We start from the raw sequence: 21,984 nt of genomic DNA on the forward strand, positions 1-21,984 counted from the left end.
AAGACCACACATTACAACATTTGAACCAACCTGTCCTACTTTAGAGGAGAATAAAAGTAAATACGGTATTGATTTTAATGAATAGATCCTTAATTTAGTATAAGTCAGGAAATTTTGATAAAAATGTTGTTCAAGAGTTTGTAATCAACTTCAATGTTTAACAACATTTAACTTTACAAATAAGTGAATTTTGTGTAATATCAATTATAGCACGAGCTTCACATGTGCACAGGCTTTAATGATCACAGTTCAAGTATCACACAGTCAAGAAATCACCATATCAGATCAGATTTAATGGGTAATCGTAAGCGAATATATAAATACTTGAATACATGTTGCAAGTATGAAATACATTAACTGCCATATATGGATGAGGCTTCTTTAAAGTTCTTGAGTGCATATGCTGCTAGATACATATTGCTTACTCTAAAAGATTAATCCCCTGTTCCCATTTACTGTCCATTCGCCTGGAACAGTTTTCTGGTGTTTCTGACAGGCTTAAGTTACCTCCCAAGAAAAGATCTGTCACTGTGTTGGCTATCAAACTGACACTATCCTCTAGATGAGCTGCTTCATTGGTGCCGTTTATCAACTGTAGGCCTATTACACCTGTCAAATAATATGAGCCGCACCATGAGAAAACCAACATAGTGCATTTGTGACCAGCATGGATCCAGACCAGTTGCACAGCCATGCAGTCTGGTCAGGATCCATGCTGTTCGCTAACGGTTTCCCTAATTGCAATAGGCTTTGAAAGTGAACAGCATGGATCCTGACCAGACTGTGCAGATGTGCAGGCTGGTCTAGATCCATGCTGGTTGCAAATGCATTATGTTGGTTTTCTCATGGTGCGGCTCAATTATATAATTATTTCATACAACAATATTTACATTCACTATGTATTTTGTATGGAAAGAAAAAAGCATTTAATTTCGTATAAACAACATTGACATAACAATATCAAGGATGGCACTTTCCGAGAGATTGCACTCACAATCTGATGTCATTTACGAAAAAAAATATGGACAAAATGGCATCATTCGAAATATCCCCAAAGGACAAGAGATGTCATAGAACAGCAATGCTTGCCATTTCAAAAAGCCTCGTCACTAAAAACATTTAATGATTAATAAAAGTTGAGAAAGGGGTACAACTTTGAGACAAAGCAAAACAGAGTTATGAAATCCACACAATGCATGTCAGACCTTCACAGTGAACAAGAGTATGAAGATCCAATCCATTCCAAATAACATTCAATGAGATACTAGCTAACATAAACAACTTAACCAAAATTTTCTCAATTGTGACAGAGGCATATATTTTGAGACTGGGCCAACAACTTTAAAAATGTTTCCATAGGCTGACTTGAAACATATTAGTTCTAAAGGAAACAAAAGTGTAAAACAACTGCTGTTCAAATAAACAGTGATTCAAAACATTTTACATGACCACAGTTGAATCAGTAAATAAGGCGCTCACTGAAAGTTACGCATTTCTGCTGCGCTTTAAAAGATTCCTCAGCAGCCATGAGGTAAAACTGTCAAAATGATAAGTTAAAATTTATATAGAGCATACAGAAATTATCAATACAGATTATTTGTAAATCTATTCTTTATAATCCTTTCAGTTGGTCTCTAGAAAATTATATGAGTACTGATAAAAAGGGTACACTATTTACAAGAGGGTGGAGCCAAAATTAAATACTGACCAGTATAAAAATCTTCATGATCAATCTTGCTATGGTACCATTCAGAAGTGACACCATAACAATGTGGTGTCATAATAATGTGATGTGATAGGCAAGTCAAGATGTCAAATTATAAGGATTAAAATCTACTGGCCTTTGTAATTCCTTTCACAAATAAACTGTTGGTTGCTTGATTTCATGATAATGTTGGATGGTGCATGATCCCTATAGGACATTTTGAGCATGTTTTGTTGAGAAGAGCTAACAACAAAAACATTCACTTACCCACAGGTACATTGTATGCCGACATGGCTTCTTCAGATACCAGCCAAACAAAATCAGAATCAGTTGTCAACTCAAGTTCACTGGCATCATGATATAAATGCTCAGCATCTTCTTTTCTGTAAACCAAACATTGGTTAACATTTCAAAATTTCTTCACATGTATGTGCAAACAACTTCATCTAATTCAAAATATTCAGTTTGTTTGTTTTGTTTGGGTCTAGTGCCATTTTTCAACAGTATTTCAGTTATGTAATAGAAGACAGTTAACCTAACCAGTGTTCCTGGCTTCTGAACCAGTATTTACCTGTTCTCCGCAAGTATCTGCCAACTTCACCACATCAAACAAAAGTGGAACAAGACTGATTTCAGATACAAGTCTTTTATCAAATCACTACTCATGATCCTGTGATCCCTAGATCTGCCCTCTCCCTATTGAACTAGGCAGGCAAGTCTTATTCAAAACTAGAATAGTGTCCATAGGACACGAATGCCCCCACATACAGCGCCATCCTTTAAGGTCATACTCAGAAAAGGTAATGCATCTGAGCATCTTTGAATCCATTTCTTCAAAAAGTGCATGAGGAACTTAACACACCAAATTTCTTCACTATGGCCTGTTTTTTTAAATTAAGAAAGGGTCATAATTCTAGAAAACACAGCCACAGAAAAAAGTCCATTATTTATGGTCATCTTCACATCAATGTCCTTCACCTATAAAACTTTAAAGTATATCCTTTCAATAGTGTTTGAGTTTGAGGAGTTGGACACACAAGCTTTTTCAGCAAAACTATCAAAGGGCCATAACTGCAGTAAAAATAGTCACAGCAAAAGTTCCTTCTGCTATGGTCATCTGCACATCAAGCTTGTTTATCTGTGAAAGTCTGTTTAAAGCAGATCAGGCTAGTAGTGTGGGAGGAGTTGGACACACAAGATTTCGGACGTACGTACATAATCAAGTACAGTGCTCACTCTCTTCAACAAACATCTCATGTAAAATTACAATATGTTTGTGGTACAGAGGTTGTTGCTCTCAATTTACTAAGATATTTTAATGGAAAAGAAAATGCAGTCAGACCTGTATTAAGCAGCTAGTCAAGGGAGCAACACAATCTGGCTGCTTAAGACAGGTTAAAATTAGAGTAACAAGTGACAGAGTATTGCAGTGGCAATACAGAAGTCCCCTACTTATGAAAAAAAAAATTTTACTTGACCTTGACCTTTGACCAACAACCATGGGTCATGTGCATGACACATAGTCTAATCATGGGGGACATTTCCTTCAATGCAAGTAAAAGTAATGGAGCAGAAACAGATTTTTACATGACCTTGAACAGTGACTTTAACCGACAAGTATAGATCATGCACTGACACATTGTCTCATCATGGGGAACGTTTGTATGTACCATTAAGATAATCCATCAATGCATATAAAAATTATACAGCAGAAACAATTTTTACTTGACCTTCAATAGTGATCTTGACCTTTGACCTACAAGCATAAGTCATGCACGTGCATAATCTACATATTGCACTCTATTCACATATCAAGTTCTATTTAGCTAGCTTGAATACTTTTGAGTTATCGCAGGATCCAGATTTGCGGACGCACAGACGGACAGCCGGGACGCACAGACGGACAGCCGGACGGAGGGCATTCCTATAGTCCCCTTCATTTTCCACTGGTAGGGGACTAAAAAGCAAATCTGACAAGTCAGCTGACTTGCAGCTTTACAGCAAAAGGCTGCTTACTACAGGTTGCCGCACCACAAAAGTAGGATCATTTGTATCTGCTGGAGGTCTCTGCTCTCTGGAGATGGCCTCACCAGTGGTTATACTGCATCCTTTTCATCTGTGATTATTATTTGTTCAGTTCAATCAAAATTTCCAAGTTGATAAATCAGTATGAAATAGCCTGATTGTTGATTAATTACAAGTACAGTACTTATAGAAATGTTATGGCTTTGTGAAAGATGGCACACTGTGGGACAGACAGACAGCCAGTACAAAACAGTTATATACCTGCCCTCTGGTTGTTCATGCACCAAACAACAGCACAGTTGTGTGGTGCAATTACACCAAAAGAAGCTTTGAAGCTGACAGTGCTGAATATAGTCCTTAAGGGATTCAGCAGACATGGATTAAATAATCTGTCTATCTGACCACTTAGCATACCAGTGACCATGAACTTTGACAAAGAAACCAAAATCTGATGGGTCCATGATCCTTGTGCTTTTTTGACCTATGACCCATTGACGCCAAAATCAACTGGGCTTATTCACTGCCCAATGGCCAGGTTTGTTTAGGATCATGTGAAAAAAATGTATTAAATCATATCTTGACCTTTGACCGACCTAAAAGTCCATAAGAATCATCCACTGCCTGTGAGCAATAAGCCTACCAAGTTTGAGGAATGTAGGTGAAGGTGTTCTCAAAATTTTGGGCAAAAATGGTTTTTGTATTTACAGTCAAGAAATAAATTTACTGTGAAATAATATTATTAATAATTATTTGTTGTGGACTAACAACTTTTTTATTTCTTGCTAGTGCTGACTGATAATAAATAAAATCAAAATGGACAAAAATAATTACCCAGTTATGTTTATATTTTGTCTTAAAAATTAAAAAAATTTGGAATTCATGTCACCATGACATAACTGTTTTATGAAAACTAGTAAAACAAGAGCACCGCCTTGCGGGTGCTGACGCTCATCTGATTTTTTTTGTATAATAGAAATATTGTCCTACCCATGATTTTCTAAGTCTAAAAAGGGCCATCACTCTTGCAAAAAACAGGATAGAGTTATGTTTCTTGATGTACAGTGTCCACTTATGATGGTGAAAAACTGTTGCAAGTTTTAAAGCAATAGCTTTGATAGTTTATGAGAAAAGTTGACTTAAACATAATATTCAACCAAGAAAATGATTTTTCTAAGTCCAAAAGGGGCAATAATTATTGCAAAAAGCAGGATGGAGTTATGTTGGTTGCTGTACAGGGTCAGCTTATGATGGTGAACAAGAGTTGCAAGTTTTAAAGCAATAGCTTTGATAGTTTAAGAGAAAAAGTTGACCTAAACATAAAACTTAACCAAGAAATCTGATATTTTCTAAGTCCAAAAGGGGCCATAAATCTTGCAAAAAGCAGGATGGAGTTATGTTTCTTGCTGTACAGGGTCAGCTTATGATGGTGAACAAGTGTTGCAAGTTTTAAAGGAATAGCTTTGATAGTTTAGGATAAAAGCTGACCTAAACATAAAACTTAACCAAGAAAACTGATTTTCTAAGTCCAAAAGGGGTAATAATTTTTGCAAAAAGCAAGATGGAGTTATGTTTCTTGATGTACAGGGTCTGCTTATGATGGTGAACAAGTATTCCAAGTTTCAAAGCAAAAGCTTTGATAGTTTAGGAGAAAAGTTGACCTAAACATAAAACTTAACCAAGAAATCTGATATTTTCTAAGTACAAAAGGGGCCATAAATCTTGCAAAAAGCAAGATGGAGTTATGTTTCTTGCTATACAGGGTCAGCTTATGATGGTGAACAAGTATTCCAAGTTTCAAAGCAATAGCTTTGATAGTTTAGGAGAAAAGCTGACCTAAACATAAAACTTAACCAGGCAACGCCGACGCAGACGCCGACGCCGACGCGGACAACCGCTCAAGTGATGACAATAACTCATCATTTTTTTTCAAAAAATCAGATGAGCTAAAAATCATTCTAGCCATTCTGAAGCCACAAAATAAAGAACTTTAATTGTGACCTCGACCTTTGACCTGGTAACCTGTATGAAATTTAAAAACCATGCTAGTTTTATGAAAATCCTTCCAGTAGTTTAGATTCAGCATTTACTTACATGTGTAATGATGTGGAACACTTACAAGTAGTCATTTGAAAATCAATTAAATGGTTCCTCAGAAATTTCTCTCTACCAATGTGCCCAAATGAAATATAGCCCTCTACACATTGTACCTTGGAATATAATATAAAGATTTTACAGTTAGGATCACATTGATAGACAGAAAAGTGCATGACTTACCCAGCAGAGAGAAGTATCACCCGAGACTGAGCTTGTGGCAGGTCTAATAATAAGTCCGTAAAGTTGACGAGTCCTACGGAAAATTTCACACTCTTCTCAATCTGAAGTTTGAAACCAAATACAGTAAAACACGGATTGCCTAAGGTCGACAGGAGATGAGAAAATGCTCCAGTTATTCATGGTTCTGAGCGATCAAAACATTAAAAATATGTGGAAAACTGCTCATGCAGATTCGTGTTCTTAGACTGTCAATGCTCGAGCGGGCAGTGTATAACTGTATATCTTCTCGTGTTCTTGGGCCGCCAATATTCGAGTGGGCAGTGTATAACAGTTACTGTATATCTTGGGCCATCGATTCTCGAGTGGGCAGTGTATAACTGTATATCTGCCCGTGTTCTTGGGCCGTCGATGCGCCAGTGGGCAGTGTATAACTGTATATCTGCTCATGTTCTTGGGCCGTCGATGCGCCAGTGGGCAGTGTATCACTGTATATCTGCTCTATTCTTTGGCCGTCGATGCGCCAGTGGGCAGTGTGTAACTGTATATCTGCTCTATTCTTGGGCCGTCGATGCGCCAGTGGGCAGCGTGTAACTGTATATCTGCTCTATTCTTGGGCCGTCGATGCGCCAGTGGGCAGCGTGTAACTGTATATCTGCTCTCTACTTCTACTGAGTGTCGGCCGTCGATGCGCCAGTGGGCAGCGTATAACTGTATATCTGCTTTATTCTTGGGCCGTCGATGCGCCAGTGGGCAGCGTATAACTGTATATCTGCTCATGTTCTTGGGCCGTCAATGCGCCAGTGGGCAGTGTATAACTGTGTATCTGCTCTATTCTTCTTGGGCCGTCGATGCGCCAGTGGGCAGCGTATAACTGTATATCTGCTCATGTTCTTGGGCCGTCGATGCGCCAGTGGGCAGCGTATAACTGTATATCTGCTCTATTCTTGGGCCGTCGATGCGCCAGTGGGCAGTGTATAACTGTGTATCTGCTCATGTTCTTGGGCCGTCGATTCGCCAGTGGGCAGCGTATAACTGTATATCTGCTCTATTCTTGGGCCGTCGATGCGCCAGTGGGCAGTGTATAACTGTATATCTGCTCGTGTTCTTGGGCTGTCGATGCGCCAGTGGGCAGTGTATAACTGTATATCTGCTCTGTTCTTGGGCCGTCGATGCGCCAGTGGGCAGCGTATAACTGTATATCTGCTCGTGTTCTTGGGCCGTCGATGCGCCAGTGGGCAGCGTGTAACTATATCTGCTCGTGTTCTTGGGCCGTCGATGCGCCAGTGGGCAGCGTATAACTGTATATCTGCTCGTGTTCTTGGGCCGTCGATGCGCCAGTGGGCAGCGTATAACTGTATATCTGCTCCTGTTCTTGGGCCGTCGATGCGCCAGTGGGCAGCGTATAACTGTATATCTGCTCGTGTTCTTGGGCCGTCGATGCGCTAGTGGGCAGCGTATAACTGTATATCTGCTCATGTTCTTGGGCCATCGATGCGCCTGTGGGCAGTGTATAACTGTATATCTGATCTATTCTTGGGTCGTCGATGCACCAGTGGGCAGCGTATAACTGTATATCTGCTCATGTTCCTGGGCCGTGGATGCTAGAGTGAGCAGTGTATTACAGTAACTGTATATCTAAATTTCATTGCATAACATACAAATACTTGTCTCTCTTTTAAAAGAGTCTGATATTAGCTCAGTATATAATTCCAAATTTGTTACAAGAAATTTGATTTGTCATATATAAATTGCACTGTGAGCTGTTTTTCTGGGAACAGAAACAAGTAACTTGATGTCATAATGGCCTGTAAATCCAGGTCTGAGGTCTGGGCTTCAAATTCCTGCCCAGGGACTGGACATTTCTGAGATGCTATCAAGTGTCTCCCTAACAACTACGGTAAGCAGTCTGCAGGGAAGACTGTTACAAGTGTCTCAATGCTGTACACAGGGTAGGTTAAAGAACCAATCTGTCTATATGCAAATAGCTAAGTTGGCCAGACATGTACATGTATCTAAGGAAGATTTCTTTCACTCTGTCCCTCTGGTCAGACTTCTGTGTCTGTACTGGCAAAGGAAGAATTTGGCATCACTAGCAACAAAACATGTGCAATTTTCCTTACCTTGATCTCTTGTTCTTCAGCCAGGGCCTGAAACTTGCTGAGAATAGACCGTCCTTCCTCATCCATACTGTGTATAAATATAACTTGCTTCCAATCATAGTGGACAAGTAGATCAATCCATACATACGCTTGATGGAAGTATGGGGGGACTGTCCTCATAAATGTTGAGTGTACATTCTACAAAAGACAACATTTTTGTAGAATTTTATCACAAACAAATGTTTACCAGATTATTTCATTACTGTGTGAAAGCCAATTGAGAACTGAATTTTTGTTGTTAATTTTTTCTTTACCAAGTAAAGATTTATTATTTCTAATCCAAAATGACAAAATTATTTTTAGTTTCTTACAATCTAGGTTACACAATCATGAAATTAACATAATATTAAAGTCAACATTTAAAGATACAACCCTTTAATAGGGCAATTAAGTCTGATATACCTTGTCCGAAAAGGCGCTATCCCTTGCATAGATGCCTATCAATGGTATCCCATAGTAACCGCATGTATATGACACTGATATTGGAGACTGAGCACTCGCTGCTGGATGACTAGCGATTATAACCTGCACCTTTTTCGTTATCAAATTATCACAAATTGATAATGCAGATCTTACAGGATTACTGTCCATAAGAAGGGACGTGGCATTGAATGTTAGGCCAAAATCTTTGCTTGTTTTTCTAGCTGTGGCCTTGTCTGCGTAGTCCTTCAGGAGAAGCTGATTTTCTGGGCTACTTAATACTGCTCCGATGTGAATATTCTCACCCAAACATCCTGACAACGCAAATAATATGAACACACATTGGCCTATAAACATATTGACACTTGAATGTTTACTGCCAGAGTTACAGTTGTATAGTGTATAGATGCTTCTTTGACAAACACTGTCTGGTGAAACTACACTGTTTCTGCATTGATCAATACTACTGAAAATACAAAATTATTTCCGTATATATTCAAATAACATGCCAGCATACAAATTATCACACATCTGAACAACATAACATAAAGCTTGGACTTGGTGTACGGAAATGAAAATCATTTTAGGAATTAATGGCAACCCAAACATTGCCAAAAGTAAACTTATCAGAACAGCAATGTCACTGTCTTTAACCTTTACCCTGCTAAATTTCTAAAACAGACTGGTCCATCTTTCATTTCGGGCAATACCATTTATCGTTTGAAGGGGTTTTTACTGCTGAATAGCGAACAGTGCAGACCATGATCAGAATGCACAGATGTGCAGGCTGATTTTGGTCTGCACTGGTCGCAAAGGCAGAATCACTTGCCACCAGCAGGCTAAGGGTTAAAAAATTGAAATATTATATACTCCTAACAGACTTGTCTATATGTTGTTATTTTAACATAGAAAGCAGTAGCGGAGACATTCAATACTTTCTAACCTTTAGCCCTTGTGCATACATGTGATAAAATCAGAATCCCAAAACTGGAGATTTGCTATTTGGGCTGTTTTAAAAAAAATGGCTAGTTTTAGTTTTTCTTAAACTACTGTCACATCATGCATTATTAGATGCTGATTTGTTTGTCTAAAAATGCAAACTGGTGTCATAGAGCTGTATGTAAAGTTTGGTCAAGATTGCTTCACAGAAAAAAACGTTATGTCTGAAAAACATGCCAAAAATGTCAGGAGTGCAACAAAAAAGTGTGACACTTTAAGAAAAGCTTAAAATTCAAAATATTATTTCAATGTCAAAATGTATATGAGAGAGTAAAACATGTATTTTTTATTCAAGTTGAATATCTTGACTAAAAGATAACATAAATCTATGGATAATATAAGAATGTTTTAAACAAAATACACGGCTAAAAAGGAATGAGGGCGGTTATGTTAATTTCCATACAAGAGGACCATGATGGTCCTGAATCGCTCACCTCTTCCCACATGACCCAGTTTTGAGTATGACATCGTTTTTTCTATTATTTGACATAGTGACCTAGTTTTTGAGCTCATGTGACCCAGTTTTAAACTTGACCTAAATATTATCAAAATAAAAATTCTGACCAATTTTCATGAAGATCCATTGAAAAATATGGTCTCTAGAGAGATCACAAGGTTTTTCTATTATTTGACCTATTGACCTAGTTTTCGAAGGTACGTGACCCTGTTTTGAACTTTGCCTAGATATCATCAAGGTGAACATTCTCACTAATTTTCATGAAGATCTCATGAAAAATATGGCCTCTAGAGAGGTCACAAGGGTTTTCTATTTTTATACCTACTGGCCTAGTTTTTGATTGCATGTGACCCAGTTTCGAAAATGACCTAGATATCATCGAGGTGAACATTCAGATCAATTTTCATGAAGATCCATTGAAAAATATGGCCTCTAGAAAGGTCAAAAGATTTAATAATTTAGACTCGACCTAGTTTTGACCGCAGTTGACCAGTTCAAACTTGAACTAGATATCATCATGATGAACATCCAGACCAACTTTCATACAGATCCCATGAAAAGTATGGCCTCTAGAGAGGTCAAAGGTATTTTTATTATTTGACCTACTGACCTAGTTTTTTAAGGCACGTGACCCAGTTTCAAACTTGACCTAGATATCATCAAGGTGAACATTCTGACCAATTTTTATGGAGATCCATTCACAAGTATGGCCTCTAGAGAGGTCACAAGGTTTTTCTATTTTTAGACCTACTGACCTAGTTTTTGACCGCACATGACCCTGTTTCAAACTTGACCTAGATATCATCAAGATGAACATTCAGACCAATTTTCATACAGATCCCATGAAAAATATGGCCTTTAGAGAGGTCACAATGTTTTTCTATTATTTGACCTACTGACCTAGTTTTGATGGCACATGACCCAGTTTCGAACTTCACCTAGATCCAAGATGAACATTCAGACCAACTTTCATACAGATCCCATGAAAAATATGGCCTCTAGAAAGGTCACAAGGTTTTTCTATTATTTGACCTACTGACCTAGTTTTTGATGGCACGTGACCCACTTTCAAACTTGACCTAGATATCATCAAGATAAACATTCTGACCAATTTTCATGAAGATCTCATGAAATATATGGCCTCTAGAGAGGTCACAATTTTTTTCTATTTTTAGACCTACTGACCTAGTTTTTGACCGCACGTGACCCAGTTTCGAACCTAACTTAGATATCATCAAGATGAACATTCAGACCAACTTTCATACAGATCCCATGAAAAATATGGCCTTCAGAGAGGTCACAAGGTTTTTCTATTATTTGACCTACTGACCTAGTTTTTGATGGCACGTGACCCAGTTTCGAACTTGACCTAGATATCATCAAGGTGAACATTCTGACCAATTTTCATGAAGATCTTGTGAAATATATGGCCTCTAGAGAGGTCACAAGGTTTTTCTATTTTTAGACCTACTGACCTAGTTTTTGAAGGCACGTGACCCACTTTCAAACTTGACCTAGATATCATCAAGGTGAACATTCTGATTAATTTCCATGAAGATCTTGTGAAATATATGGCCTCTAGAGAGGTCACAAGGTTTTTCTATTTTTAGACCTACTGACCTAGTTTTTGATGGCACGTGACCCAGTTTCGAACTTGACCTAGATATCATCAAGGTGAACATTCTGACCAATTTTCATGAAGATCTTGTGAAATATATGGCCTCTAGAGAGGTCACAAGGTTTTTCTATTTTTAGACCTACTGACCTAGTTTTTGATGGCACGTGACCCAGTTTCGAACTTGACCTAGATATCATCAAGATGAACATTCTGACCAACTTTCATAAAGATCCCATGAAAAATGTGACCTCTAGAGTGGTCACAAGCAAAAGTTTACGGACGGACGCACGGACGCACGCACGGACGGACGGACGACGGACACCGCACGATCACAAAAGCTCACCTTGTCACTTTGTGACAGGTAAGCTAAAAAAATCAGTAAAAATCTGTGTAAATGACTACAAATTTTTGGTACTAATAGTATTTCATAACCTACACTTACTATTATAGAGTAACACATATAACTGACTTAAAAAAGTAATAATTTAATCATAATATCTCCCAAAACTATTTTTAACACAGTATATCGCAGTGGACCCAAATTTGGTCAGGAGTGAAACATTTGTGCTTAATGAGGCACCGTGTTTGAAAATAAAACATACATGTACCCAAATGCAGTTTTCCAAGTAGTGTGCATAGTGTGGCAATCATAAAAGACAGTCATGAGTGAAGTTTGTGTTTTTGTTTGGAGTACGTGCCTCGTATGTATATGTCAGGAGTGAAACATTATTTTCAATTTTGGTGCTATTCTTAAAACTAGCATATTAAAAAGCAACACTGTTCAGCTGGGCATTTTTTAAAATTCTGGATGATGAATGGAGGATATCACTACAAACTTGTTCATTTAAGGTAAGTGTTTTACTGCTCTATAAACTGAAATTGATACATTAATATTTTAGCAGTAGAAAATATATCTTATAAATTTCTATGTCCACAAAGTAAAACATTTTTATGTATTACTTTTAAGATTTTCCTGTTTATGTTTTATCAAATGTATTTACCTATTGCTGAAAATAACAAATTACAGCATATATCTTTTCTTTTTAGCATGCTTTCTTGCATGAGTAAAAATGTTTTACTCCTGACATTAAAATGGTAAAATTGCATACATTCATTTTATAGAGTAAATATGAAGCAGCCAAGATAAGAAAACGTATTGTTAGCCTTCCAGCCATCAGAAAAATCATGAAGAACATAAAGACTGAAACCAATAGAATAACATTCACAGAAAGAGTTTGAAAACTTTTACAAAAGCTGAAAAAGGATGGAAAACTACTTGAAAAGGCGAAACTGAAACAAAAACAGAAACAAGTCAAAAGAGCTGGTCAGAAAAGGAAGAAAATCAAACAAAGTTGTAGATGAAAGAATGAAATCTAAACAGAGAGAATGGATAAAAGAAAAGTAGAAAACAAGCAGAATCATTGTTGAAGGTAATACTAAAAACACTAAGGCTATCACTGGAGCTGATGAATGAATGTACCCTACTCCTCTGCACACAATGACACAGTACATTGCAATTTGATGCACACAAGATTGCATAATTATGTGGAGTGTGTATGTTTAGTAACAAAATACAAAGTGCCATAACTCTGCAGAATATCTATCAAACAGAACCTAACATGCACCATTCACTGAACTAGAGTTTTTACTGATCACTTGAGTGAGGTTCCATTAAATTTGTATGCAGGGGTTATTAAGAGTGCACAAGATTGCATCTGCAGATTGTATGTATATAGTTTATTAACAAAATACAAAGTCCCATAACTGTGCAGTATTTTTTTCTGAAAGAACCTTACAAGCACCATGCACAACTAGGGTTACTACAGATCACTTGTCTTAAGTTTCATCAAATTGTGTGCGTGGGTTCTGGAGATTAGGCACGCACACGAATGCATATGCAGACTATGTATATAGTATAGTAACAAAAAACAAAGTCCCATAACTCTGCATATTTTTTTTTCTGAAAGAGAACATAACCTGCACCATGTACAACTACAGTTGTTAAATTTCACTTTTGTGAAGTTTGTTTCATCAAATTGTGTCAAGGGGATGAGAAGAGTTGATTTGCACAAGATTGTGTCTATAGACAGACAAAAGGAAACTAGTATACCCCCTTACAACTTGAGTTTTTTTGGGGGGTAACAACTGATGAGCATAAGGTTGTGTCTACAGACAGATGGACAGACAGGCAGATGAACAGACTGATAGTTAGACAAACTGAAACCAGTTAACCCACCTTACAACTTTGATGTTCAGGGGGTTTAATTACGATAGTAGAAACTGACACTTCTAATAATATAAAATAATCAAGTTTATATGTTAAGATAATAAAATATGACTTATGTAATATTTAGCTCTAATTTCTAAATATAACCTTGCATTTCACGTAATTTTGCAGGTTGAAAAGGTTGATGAACCGGAAATACAGTTGAGGTTCCTCCAGAAGACACTGAGGCTTTCCGTGAGTTCAAACATAGTTAAGCACTGGTGTGTCCTGGCAGTCACTAAATGATACTTAACAAACTCTAACTCAGCCTAACTGTTGCCTTGCAGTGGAATCAAAATGGAGTTCAATATACCAGAGCTTGAATGTTCAGGATGAACTATTCATTCTTAAAGTTGACAAACGTGTCAGGAGTGAAACATTTTGACATTTTTATGTTTTCAGAAGTTATCATGGTTATATTCTATTAATAGCTCATTGTTACTTTGATATGTAACAAATCAGCACTGTGAGGAGCTGTTCTTATAAAACTGTTCGTAAGTTAACTCAAAGTTGAAAATCTGTTGTTTCTTGAATCAAATTCATCGTTGTTGTTCTAAAAATGTAAAAATATCAAAGTTTCAGAATCAAAACTGTTAAAAAGTCGCTTCTTTCCTGCATTGCAATAATGAATTAAGGTGTTATTACACTTGCATTCTGTTTAGATCACAATATTAAGTTAAAATCTAAGTTATGGTAATAATGTGTATTATGTCAGGAGTGAAACATTTATTGGTCAAACTGTTAATCAGTTCTGTAATATGAAATACTAAGTCATGTTTATGTAATACCTTGTGGTATTTTTTGATATTCTTTAAAATATACGGCAAAGTTGCCTTTTGTATTAAGTTACACAGTTAATTTGAATAAACACAACTTCTCGACTTATAATAGCATAAAATTGGGCTAAATAATGAAAAAATCAATTAATTTAATTTTTTGGAGGCATATACTACTTGACATTTTTATTTCTTATTTTCTTTACACTAAATTCAAGAAAAAGTTGAGCAAAATGGCACACAATTACAAATTAAATATATATTACAAACATGGCCAATACAATGCAGTAATGGCGTTCCAAAATAACCAAATGATTGACATAAGTTTTGAAACAGTGCTTTAACATATACACGATACAAATTTCAGTAAAATTTACATCTTATAATAAAGAAACATTTAGACTCCTCTTTCTAAAATAATATTACAGAAGTCTGAAAAATAATTTAATAAATTATCCTGAATATACCGAAACTAGCCCAAAATCATGTGCCGTAAAAGTTAAATGTTACAGGAATCTGTAGAATGAAACAAATTATCCAAATAAAAATCTCTGTAATGCAAAAATCATCAACAAAGTCATAACAAATAAATTTCTTACCTCGTATCGAGCATAAATTCTAAGCTAAGAAAATAATTCAGCATAGATTCGTCTATAAAAGTCGTAAGGTGTGTGTGCGCAAGCAATATCTAGTCCAGTCTAATTTAAAAGGATAAGTTCCGCCAATACTAAATTTAATGGATTCACGCATAAGCCGTGGCTTACTATTTCTTTTTTCACGGGATTCACGATATAGCGGGGAATCTAACTACTTTGGCGCGAAATATTAAATTGACAATTTATGGCCCACTTATATGGTTTTGGGATAAAAGCACAATTACTAAGTATTATAAAATACAACTTTTATTTACTGAACCATTTAATGAAATTTACATGGAAATTTTTTGTATGAAATACAGAAAAAAACATGAAGGTATTTCATGCGTGAAATCTGAACATTTACCTCAATAACTCAAAAATTTACAAAAAGATGATGCAATACCTGCATTTACAATACATATAAAATAAGGCCCGTATGTCAATTTGTGACACATAAAAAGACACAAAGAATTATACTTTTTGTTTCTGCAGTGACTTTGAAGATGGTATGTTGTTTTCTCTTTTTTGTTGGGTCAGTTGAATTAAAGATCAATAAAAAACTTAATATGTGTTGTATTGTTTGCACGCAACCATTTTTATGGACTGCAATGACGGCTTATTAAAATGAAGTAATAAGAATGCTACTTAGACCTGTTTTAATTTTTGATCATTTTTACATGTTTCCAGCCATTTTTTTTAAAACAGCCCATTTTTCAGCTGGAGTTGGGGTCTCAAAACTGGAGGATTTTTATCAACATAAATTAAGCGCACAAACACAAAACTTAGAGACAAAATCCAAAATTTTATGTTATTTTCTATTCTACTTTTAATTATATATACTTCAGAAACCTAAAAGGATGCAATATTGTATTTTAAATACTTTTAACATGTAGCACATTAATTTTACAGCTAGACATTTAAATGAATTACAAATGTAAGGCATCCCCTAAGTAAAATTTAGAGAATTAAATTTATTTTTCAGATTTTTTTTCTAGGTGGTCGATTCTTAATAGTCTAAGTTTGCTTTAATTCGTCATTTCTAAACTTTTGTTTACACTTACCTAGAACGTTTTCACCACAATTACAACTATATTGTCCAAAAAGTAGAGTGTGTGTTCGGGTGAGAAAATCGGGTCGCGAAAATATGTGACATTTGATTTTAATGTTATAAGAACTGTCAATAAGGTTTTGGTACTTTAATCAATAAATGTTGATGTATAAATTCAGCCAAAACGAGTTAAGTTGTACAATTTTTGGATTTTTTTGTCCGAGGGTATTTGTTGTCTAGATTGGCTGTGTGAACGGGTTTTTCGTATTGATGAACCATCTTAGGACCTTGAAGTAGTATTTTCATCAAAACAAATTTTCAGTTTTATGTAATTATTTTTGATTGAAAGTAGCCACTAAATTGTCTAGTGAATTACGTTACTACTGAGGGTATTGAAATTCACTTTATCATGTCGGACAAAGCAATATGAACAAGACAAATGCATCCAATAAAATCAGTTTATTAAACAATAAACTTTAAGCAAAGTATAAACATATACCAAAACTGAAACAAAGTAACAGCTGACATCTTATCAGAAAATAGCACATATTAAAAAAGTTTACCAATTTTAAACAATTCATTGTCGTTATTTGTCAAATTCTATTATGAAATCATCAGTGTGATTACATCTTTAACACAGTTTATATTTGAAAAATGGTACCATTACCTTCTTTATTATGCCACCTATAAAGCGATATACGTAAAATTACTGTTTTAATGATGGAATGTACATAGTGAGTAGAATGTAACGTAATTCACATATATCCTGAGTCTGCATGAATATACATTTTGTACAAAAAATGAAATATTATGATACTCCAGATGCATAGATAAAAGTGTTTTGAATATAGGCATGCATGTACATTTAAAAGAATTAAAAAAATGTACTATTTTGTATTATTATGACTAATTGATAGGTAATATTTAAGCAAAATAATAAACATATTAGTAAAACACGCTAATTGTAAAGTAACATCTCCTTCAATATATTTGTTTTATGTTATTTTTGATGGCTAATAACATGATAATGACGCCACGTTCGTATCAGTTTTATGTTAGGTGAAAACGTGTTAATCCGAAGTTGGAATAAAATATTCGAAAACCGTAACGTAATTCACAATAACATACACCTTATGATTAAAGCAGCTTTATGCTTGTTTGTAATTAATTCAAGTTATATAAGTCACGACAAATCATACTGAAAGGCATCCGAGTCCATTAATTTACATGATACATGATAACAGATACATGGCGTATAATCATTAAAATGCATGTATTATACGCGCATACAAACCGAAATCGCGGGAAAATCAGTCACACGAAGAAATAACTGTACACACAAAGTGAAAAAAAGCGGGAACATATGTTTAAATGTATTATTCAAAGGAGGAATACCTTTCCAGAACAGACATAATATATCTACAACAAACAATTCAAATCATAACTTGGAACGAAGCCAAAAACAACCAATACTGTGAAGTAACGTAATTCACAAACTTTATGTCGTATGTGTGCTGAGTTAGCAACATTCTGTAAACAGGTCTATAATATACTGTTCCTTCCAGACACATTAACTAGGCTTTCCTAAATGTTTCAAAAGCCCTAGTAATAGTTTTCAGGTCAGACTCATTAAGTTTATACATTTTTCTAGAACCATGTGGTATCGGTTCGTCAATAGTACAAAGGATATCATCTTTTGCCATCCAAATAGAATCCTCTTTGTTAGGCCATTTGAACGTTGAACAAACCTTTCCTTTACCACGTGTTTCCATAAAGGAAACGTTCACAGGTAACTCATCGTCAGTCTGGTCATATGCTAAAATTTTGCCGACATACCATTCATTGTTGTACACAGCTGCAACATACGCATTTTCATTTAAGATTAGCGAAGACTTTTCATCTAATGGCGAATTTTCAATAACAGGTGTTTCATCAAGAATCTGTATCTGCATCGCATTGTCGTTGTTATTGACTGGTTTGTACGTAATAGTATGTTTAATCCATCCGTCGCAACTAGCATGAAAACGTCCACTGGAAAAACATTGTTGACAGAAGCAGGATACGTTTCTCACACACACTTCACCATTTCCCATAGGGACTATGCTGTGTACTTCAAGTGTGCCCTTAATAGGTTTGATATTCAAAGCAGATAATTCTTCATGTGATTTGTCGCAGTATTCTTTGGGTACAAATATATACTTCGTTTGACTGTTAGTAAGTGATTTACCCCAATTGTAGTAGTCTTCCGCTGATTGTATGATGGCAGTTTGACGTTTAACGGCTAAATCAGCTAGCCGCTTAGAAGAGCCCCCAACCCCATCACAGGGGCCCTTACCATGGCCCGCCTCCCAAAATTGCCATGATGCTGACAAACCAAATAGCTCTAGGTGATGAGCAATGAGGTATAAAGTACTCTTGTTCCGGTATTGAGAAGTAGGCGAGTCCGTAACATAATGAACACAGTCAATATTAGGTTTGTCTCTCAATAACTGCGAGGTAATGTTCTTAATAAATGCGTACACTGTGCCGGTAGTATGGGATTGAGTATCGGATACATATATGAACGATTCATGGGTTAACTTGTTATCTCCATCTCTTGTATATATTACCACAGGGTGTAGTGTGACTGAGCATTTGTCAAAATAAGCAGTTTGAATTTCATCCGCGTGGCTGCATGAATAATTCTCAGCAAAGTCCATTTGGCAGATTACGTGAGTTTTCGGTAACCTTTCTTTAAGGATCTGCATTTGTTCAAATTGGCATCTTACTCTATAAAGTCAATCAGGTCGTGTTTAAATTGTTCAATGAATTCATCTTTGGCAACTTCTTCTTGAATTACCAGCATACGTTTCGTCAGCCTACCTTTATGTTCGACCTCTTTTCTTTTCCAATTAGAAAACCTAATTACATCCGTATTTGATTGGCGGATTTTGTCAATTATTTCTTCGTCGGAATATTGGCGTATCATGTGATCAGGGTTATCTGTAGACATGGCGCCAACAGATTTAAGACCTTTGGCTTTCAAAGCTATATTCTGATGTCTGTGGCAAAGGCACGTTTTCCTTGCGCTGTACTGGACAAGTTTGATGTGGCGTTGTCTATAACTTGAAAATGTTGTTAAGCTGGTTTTAACATCTGGATTTTCAGCATTAAATTTAAGATGCAGATTGTATAGGTAGTCATTCAGTATTCGAGTTTGTTTTATTTCTGATTTCACTTTCGTACCATCCCGCTTACCTGGTAAGCATGAACTATTGTCATCACGTTCGAGAAATTGACATACACGCGCGGCCATTTGCGTTCTTTCAAGACATTGTCTCCTTTTCTTAATACTCTTGTTTTTGTAAGCTTTTATAAGCTGACCCCGGTGGACAGCTAGTTCCCGACTTGACCTTGACCTAAGCCAATATTTCTTCATCAGTTTACCAGAAACTATTTCTACCGCTGACCTCTGACTCGCCCTGCCACGGTTTGACCGAACTTTCATTTCAATTTCGCTTACAAGACTATTATGAAAAATTAATTTTTTTACTAGTGTTTTATTCTTTGTTGGCGAAACGCCCATATTACGTAGCTCATGAAATGATTTGCTCCTAGGCGTTAATTGTGCTGTATGTTTACTATTTATGGTACTTCCCTTTTCACCAGTGTGGCTAGAGTTGCATTTTTTCTTGCCTGAATCGGTATAATTGGCGGTATTTGGATTGCTTCTCTCCAGCTTCTTTCGTAAAGAATCATTTTTCTTTCTCAAGTCAGCGACTTTCAATTCAAGCTTTTTCACCTGACTTTCAGCTTTCTTTAAGGTAAGGCTTTTTTTCCAATGGCCCCTTCTTGACTTAAATTTCATATCGACTACTAACGAACTCGTACTTGGTCTAGGTGTACTCGGGCTAGTTGAGTCACACGGGATTGAACTAGTTGAGTCGCACGGGATCGAACTAGTTGAGTCGCACGGTCCCTCTGATTGGTCATCTTGCTCAACCGTCATGTTGTTAGGATTCTCCTCCTCAGCTAATTGTTGTTCAGCCTGTTTTAGCATTTGTCGACGTTTTTGCATACATATACGGACCCGTTCTCGACGAATAGCGAGTTTGTGGGGCCGTAACTCTGTGGTAGCCTTGTAGTACGTTTTCACGCGGGCTGTCTCTTTTCTGAGGTATTCAGATCCTTCACGGGCCTTTTTCCTCTCTCTATAGGCTTTTTGAATATCTGCCCGTGACTTTCCCATCGCTCTGAAAGAAAAAATAGCATATGTGAATTACGTTACCGTACGGTGAATTACGTTACTGTTTGAACCATGTGCGTACCTATGTAAACATATAGACATAATAAAATATATAACATGGTTTGCTTTGAGTGTCCAGATACTAAAATAAATCGTTATACAATGGCTCAACACTATAATTAATACCGCATAATTACTATTAGTAGATTACATACCTTGATTTGTTGCTCAATACGCCGAAACTTGAACCAAAACAAATATTTCCCGCCTTGTAAACACCGTGAAGTGCTATCGGTGTTAGTATATATATAACTCCTTGCTATTTACCCTAGGATGATTTATCGCCTTTAAACACAAAATCACGGTAACGTAATTCACGATAACGTAATTCACATTTTTTACTAACATTGAAATATAACTTTCGGTTTTGAATGTAATTTTAAATATATGTGTGCATATTTGTGATCCATCATCAAGTTTTAATCGGTAGCAGTATAACATGTCTGTTCCTTTTATTGCTGGTTAAGAAATAGTGGTAACGTAATTCACAGTTGGTGCTATTTTTATATATCTTTTCTTTTCAAGATTGGGAATAATTTAAGAGAATAGATGCTGAAGTAGGAAGTCATAAGTTTTATACGGCATACATATGGGTGTCTAAAACACCATAGCAATAGTTTGTAAAGTTATGTTTTCTGCCCTTTTGATTGTGTATAAAATGGTAACGTAATTCACATAGATTTTTCGGACACCCATATTTCTCCAAAAAATAATTTTTATAATCAAAATTATGCCGGTAAATTTTAATCAACTCTGAATATATTCATTGGCATTACTAATCAAGTCATAATCGAGTGAAATGTTGCTTCGTTTTCTCACAATAGGGTCTAAAACTACACTACCTGTAGGTTCGGACAGCTTTTTTTGGCCATTTTCGAGCATTGAAAAGCATATCGTGAGTGTTTCATTGATAATACCACTATAGAAGTTATACTTTTTAGCTAGATATCATATCACTCAATCAAAATAAGTAAAAATCAATGTTATATTTGAAGTTGCTAAAGCTACAAGGCCTTCGGACAGGCATTTTCAGTAATTGTACAACTTAACTCGTTTTGGCTGGTTGATGTGTTTTGGGAGGTTTGTACATATAAAAGATACGATTTTCTGGCAGAATCATACATTTTATTTTTACCGAGGTGCAGACGACCATATTTCTAAAAATAACAGGTTGGTTTTTCCAACATTTTTTATATTAGATCTATTTCATTATCTAACAAAGCTTTTCTTTGAATAATCAAAAATTCGTTTCAGCTGGGAATTAATTATATGTCTGGGAATTTTTTGCTTCAAATTGGTAAAAATGGAGCCTAA

General features: G+C 36.1%; 1 protein-coding gene across 4 annotated transcripts in view; it reads right to left on the reverse strand.

The window, feature by feature from the left end:
• Positions 1-21,984, reverse strand: part of LOC123552411 (glutamate [NMDA] receptor subunit 1-like) — a 70,763-nt gene that overhangs the window by 47,543 nt on the left and 1,236 nt on the right. For 3 of the 4 annotated variants that reach the window (XR_006686610.2, XM_045342065.2, XM_045342067.2), the window contains exons 2-6: positions 8,566-9,049; positions 8,125-8,301; positions 6,005-6,105; positions 1,973-2,088; positions 426-609 (exon numbers count right to left, since the gene is read on the reverse strand). Coding sequence is in view for 3 of the 4 variants with exons in the window: in XM_045342065.2 (XP_045198000.2) it covers positions 426-609; positions 1,973-2,088; positions 6,005-6,105; positions 8,125-8,301; positions 8,566-8,940 (953 nt within the window). In the remaining variant the exon portion in view is untranslated. The remainder of the gene's footprint in view (positions 1-425; positions 610-1,972; positions 2,089-6,004; positions 6,106-8,124; positions 8,302-8,565; positions 9,050-21,984) is intronic. The other variant, XM_045342066.2, reaches the window with a different exon arrangement.

This window comes from Mercenaria mercenaria, chromosome 4 (genome assembly GCF_021730395.1).
Source record: "Mercenaria mercenaria strain notata chromosome 4, MADL_Memer_1, whole genome shotgun sequence".
Classification (NCBI taxonomy): Eukaryota; Metazoa; Mollusca; class Bivalvia; order Venerida; family Veneridae; genus Mercenaria; species Mercenaria mercenaria.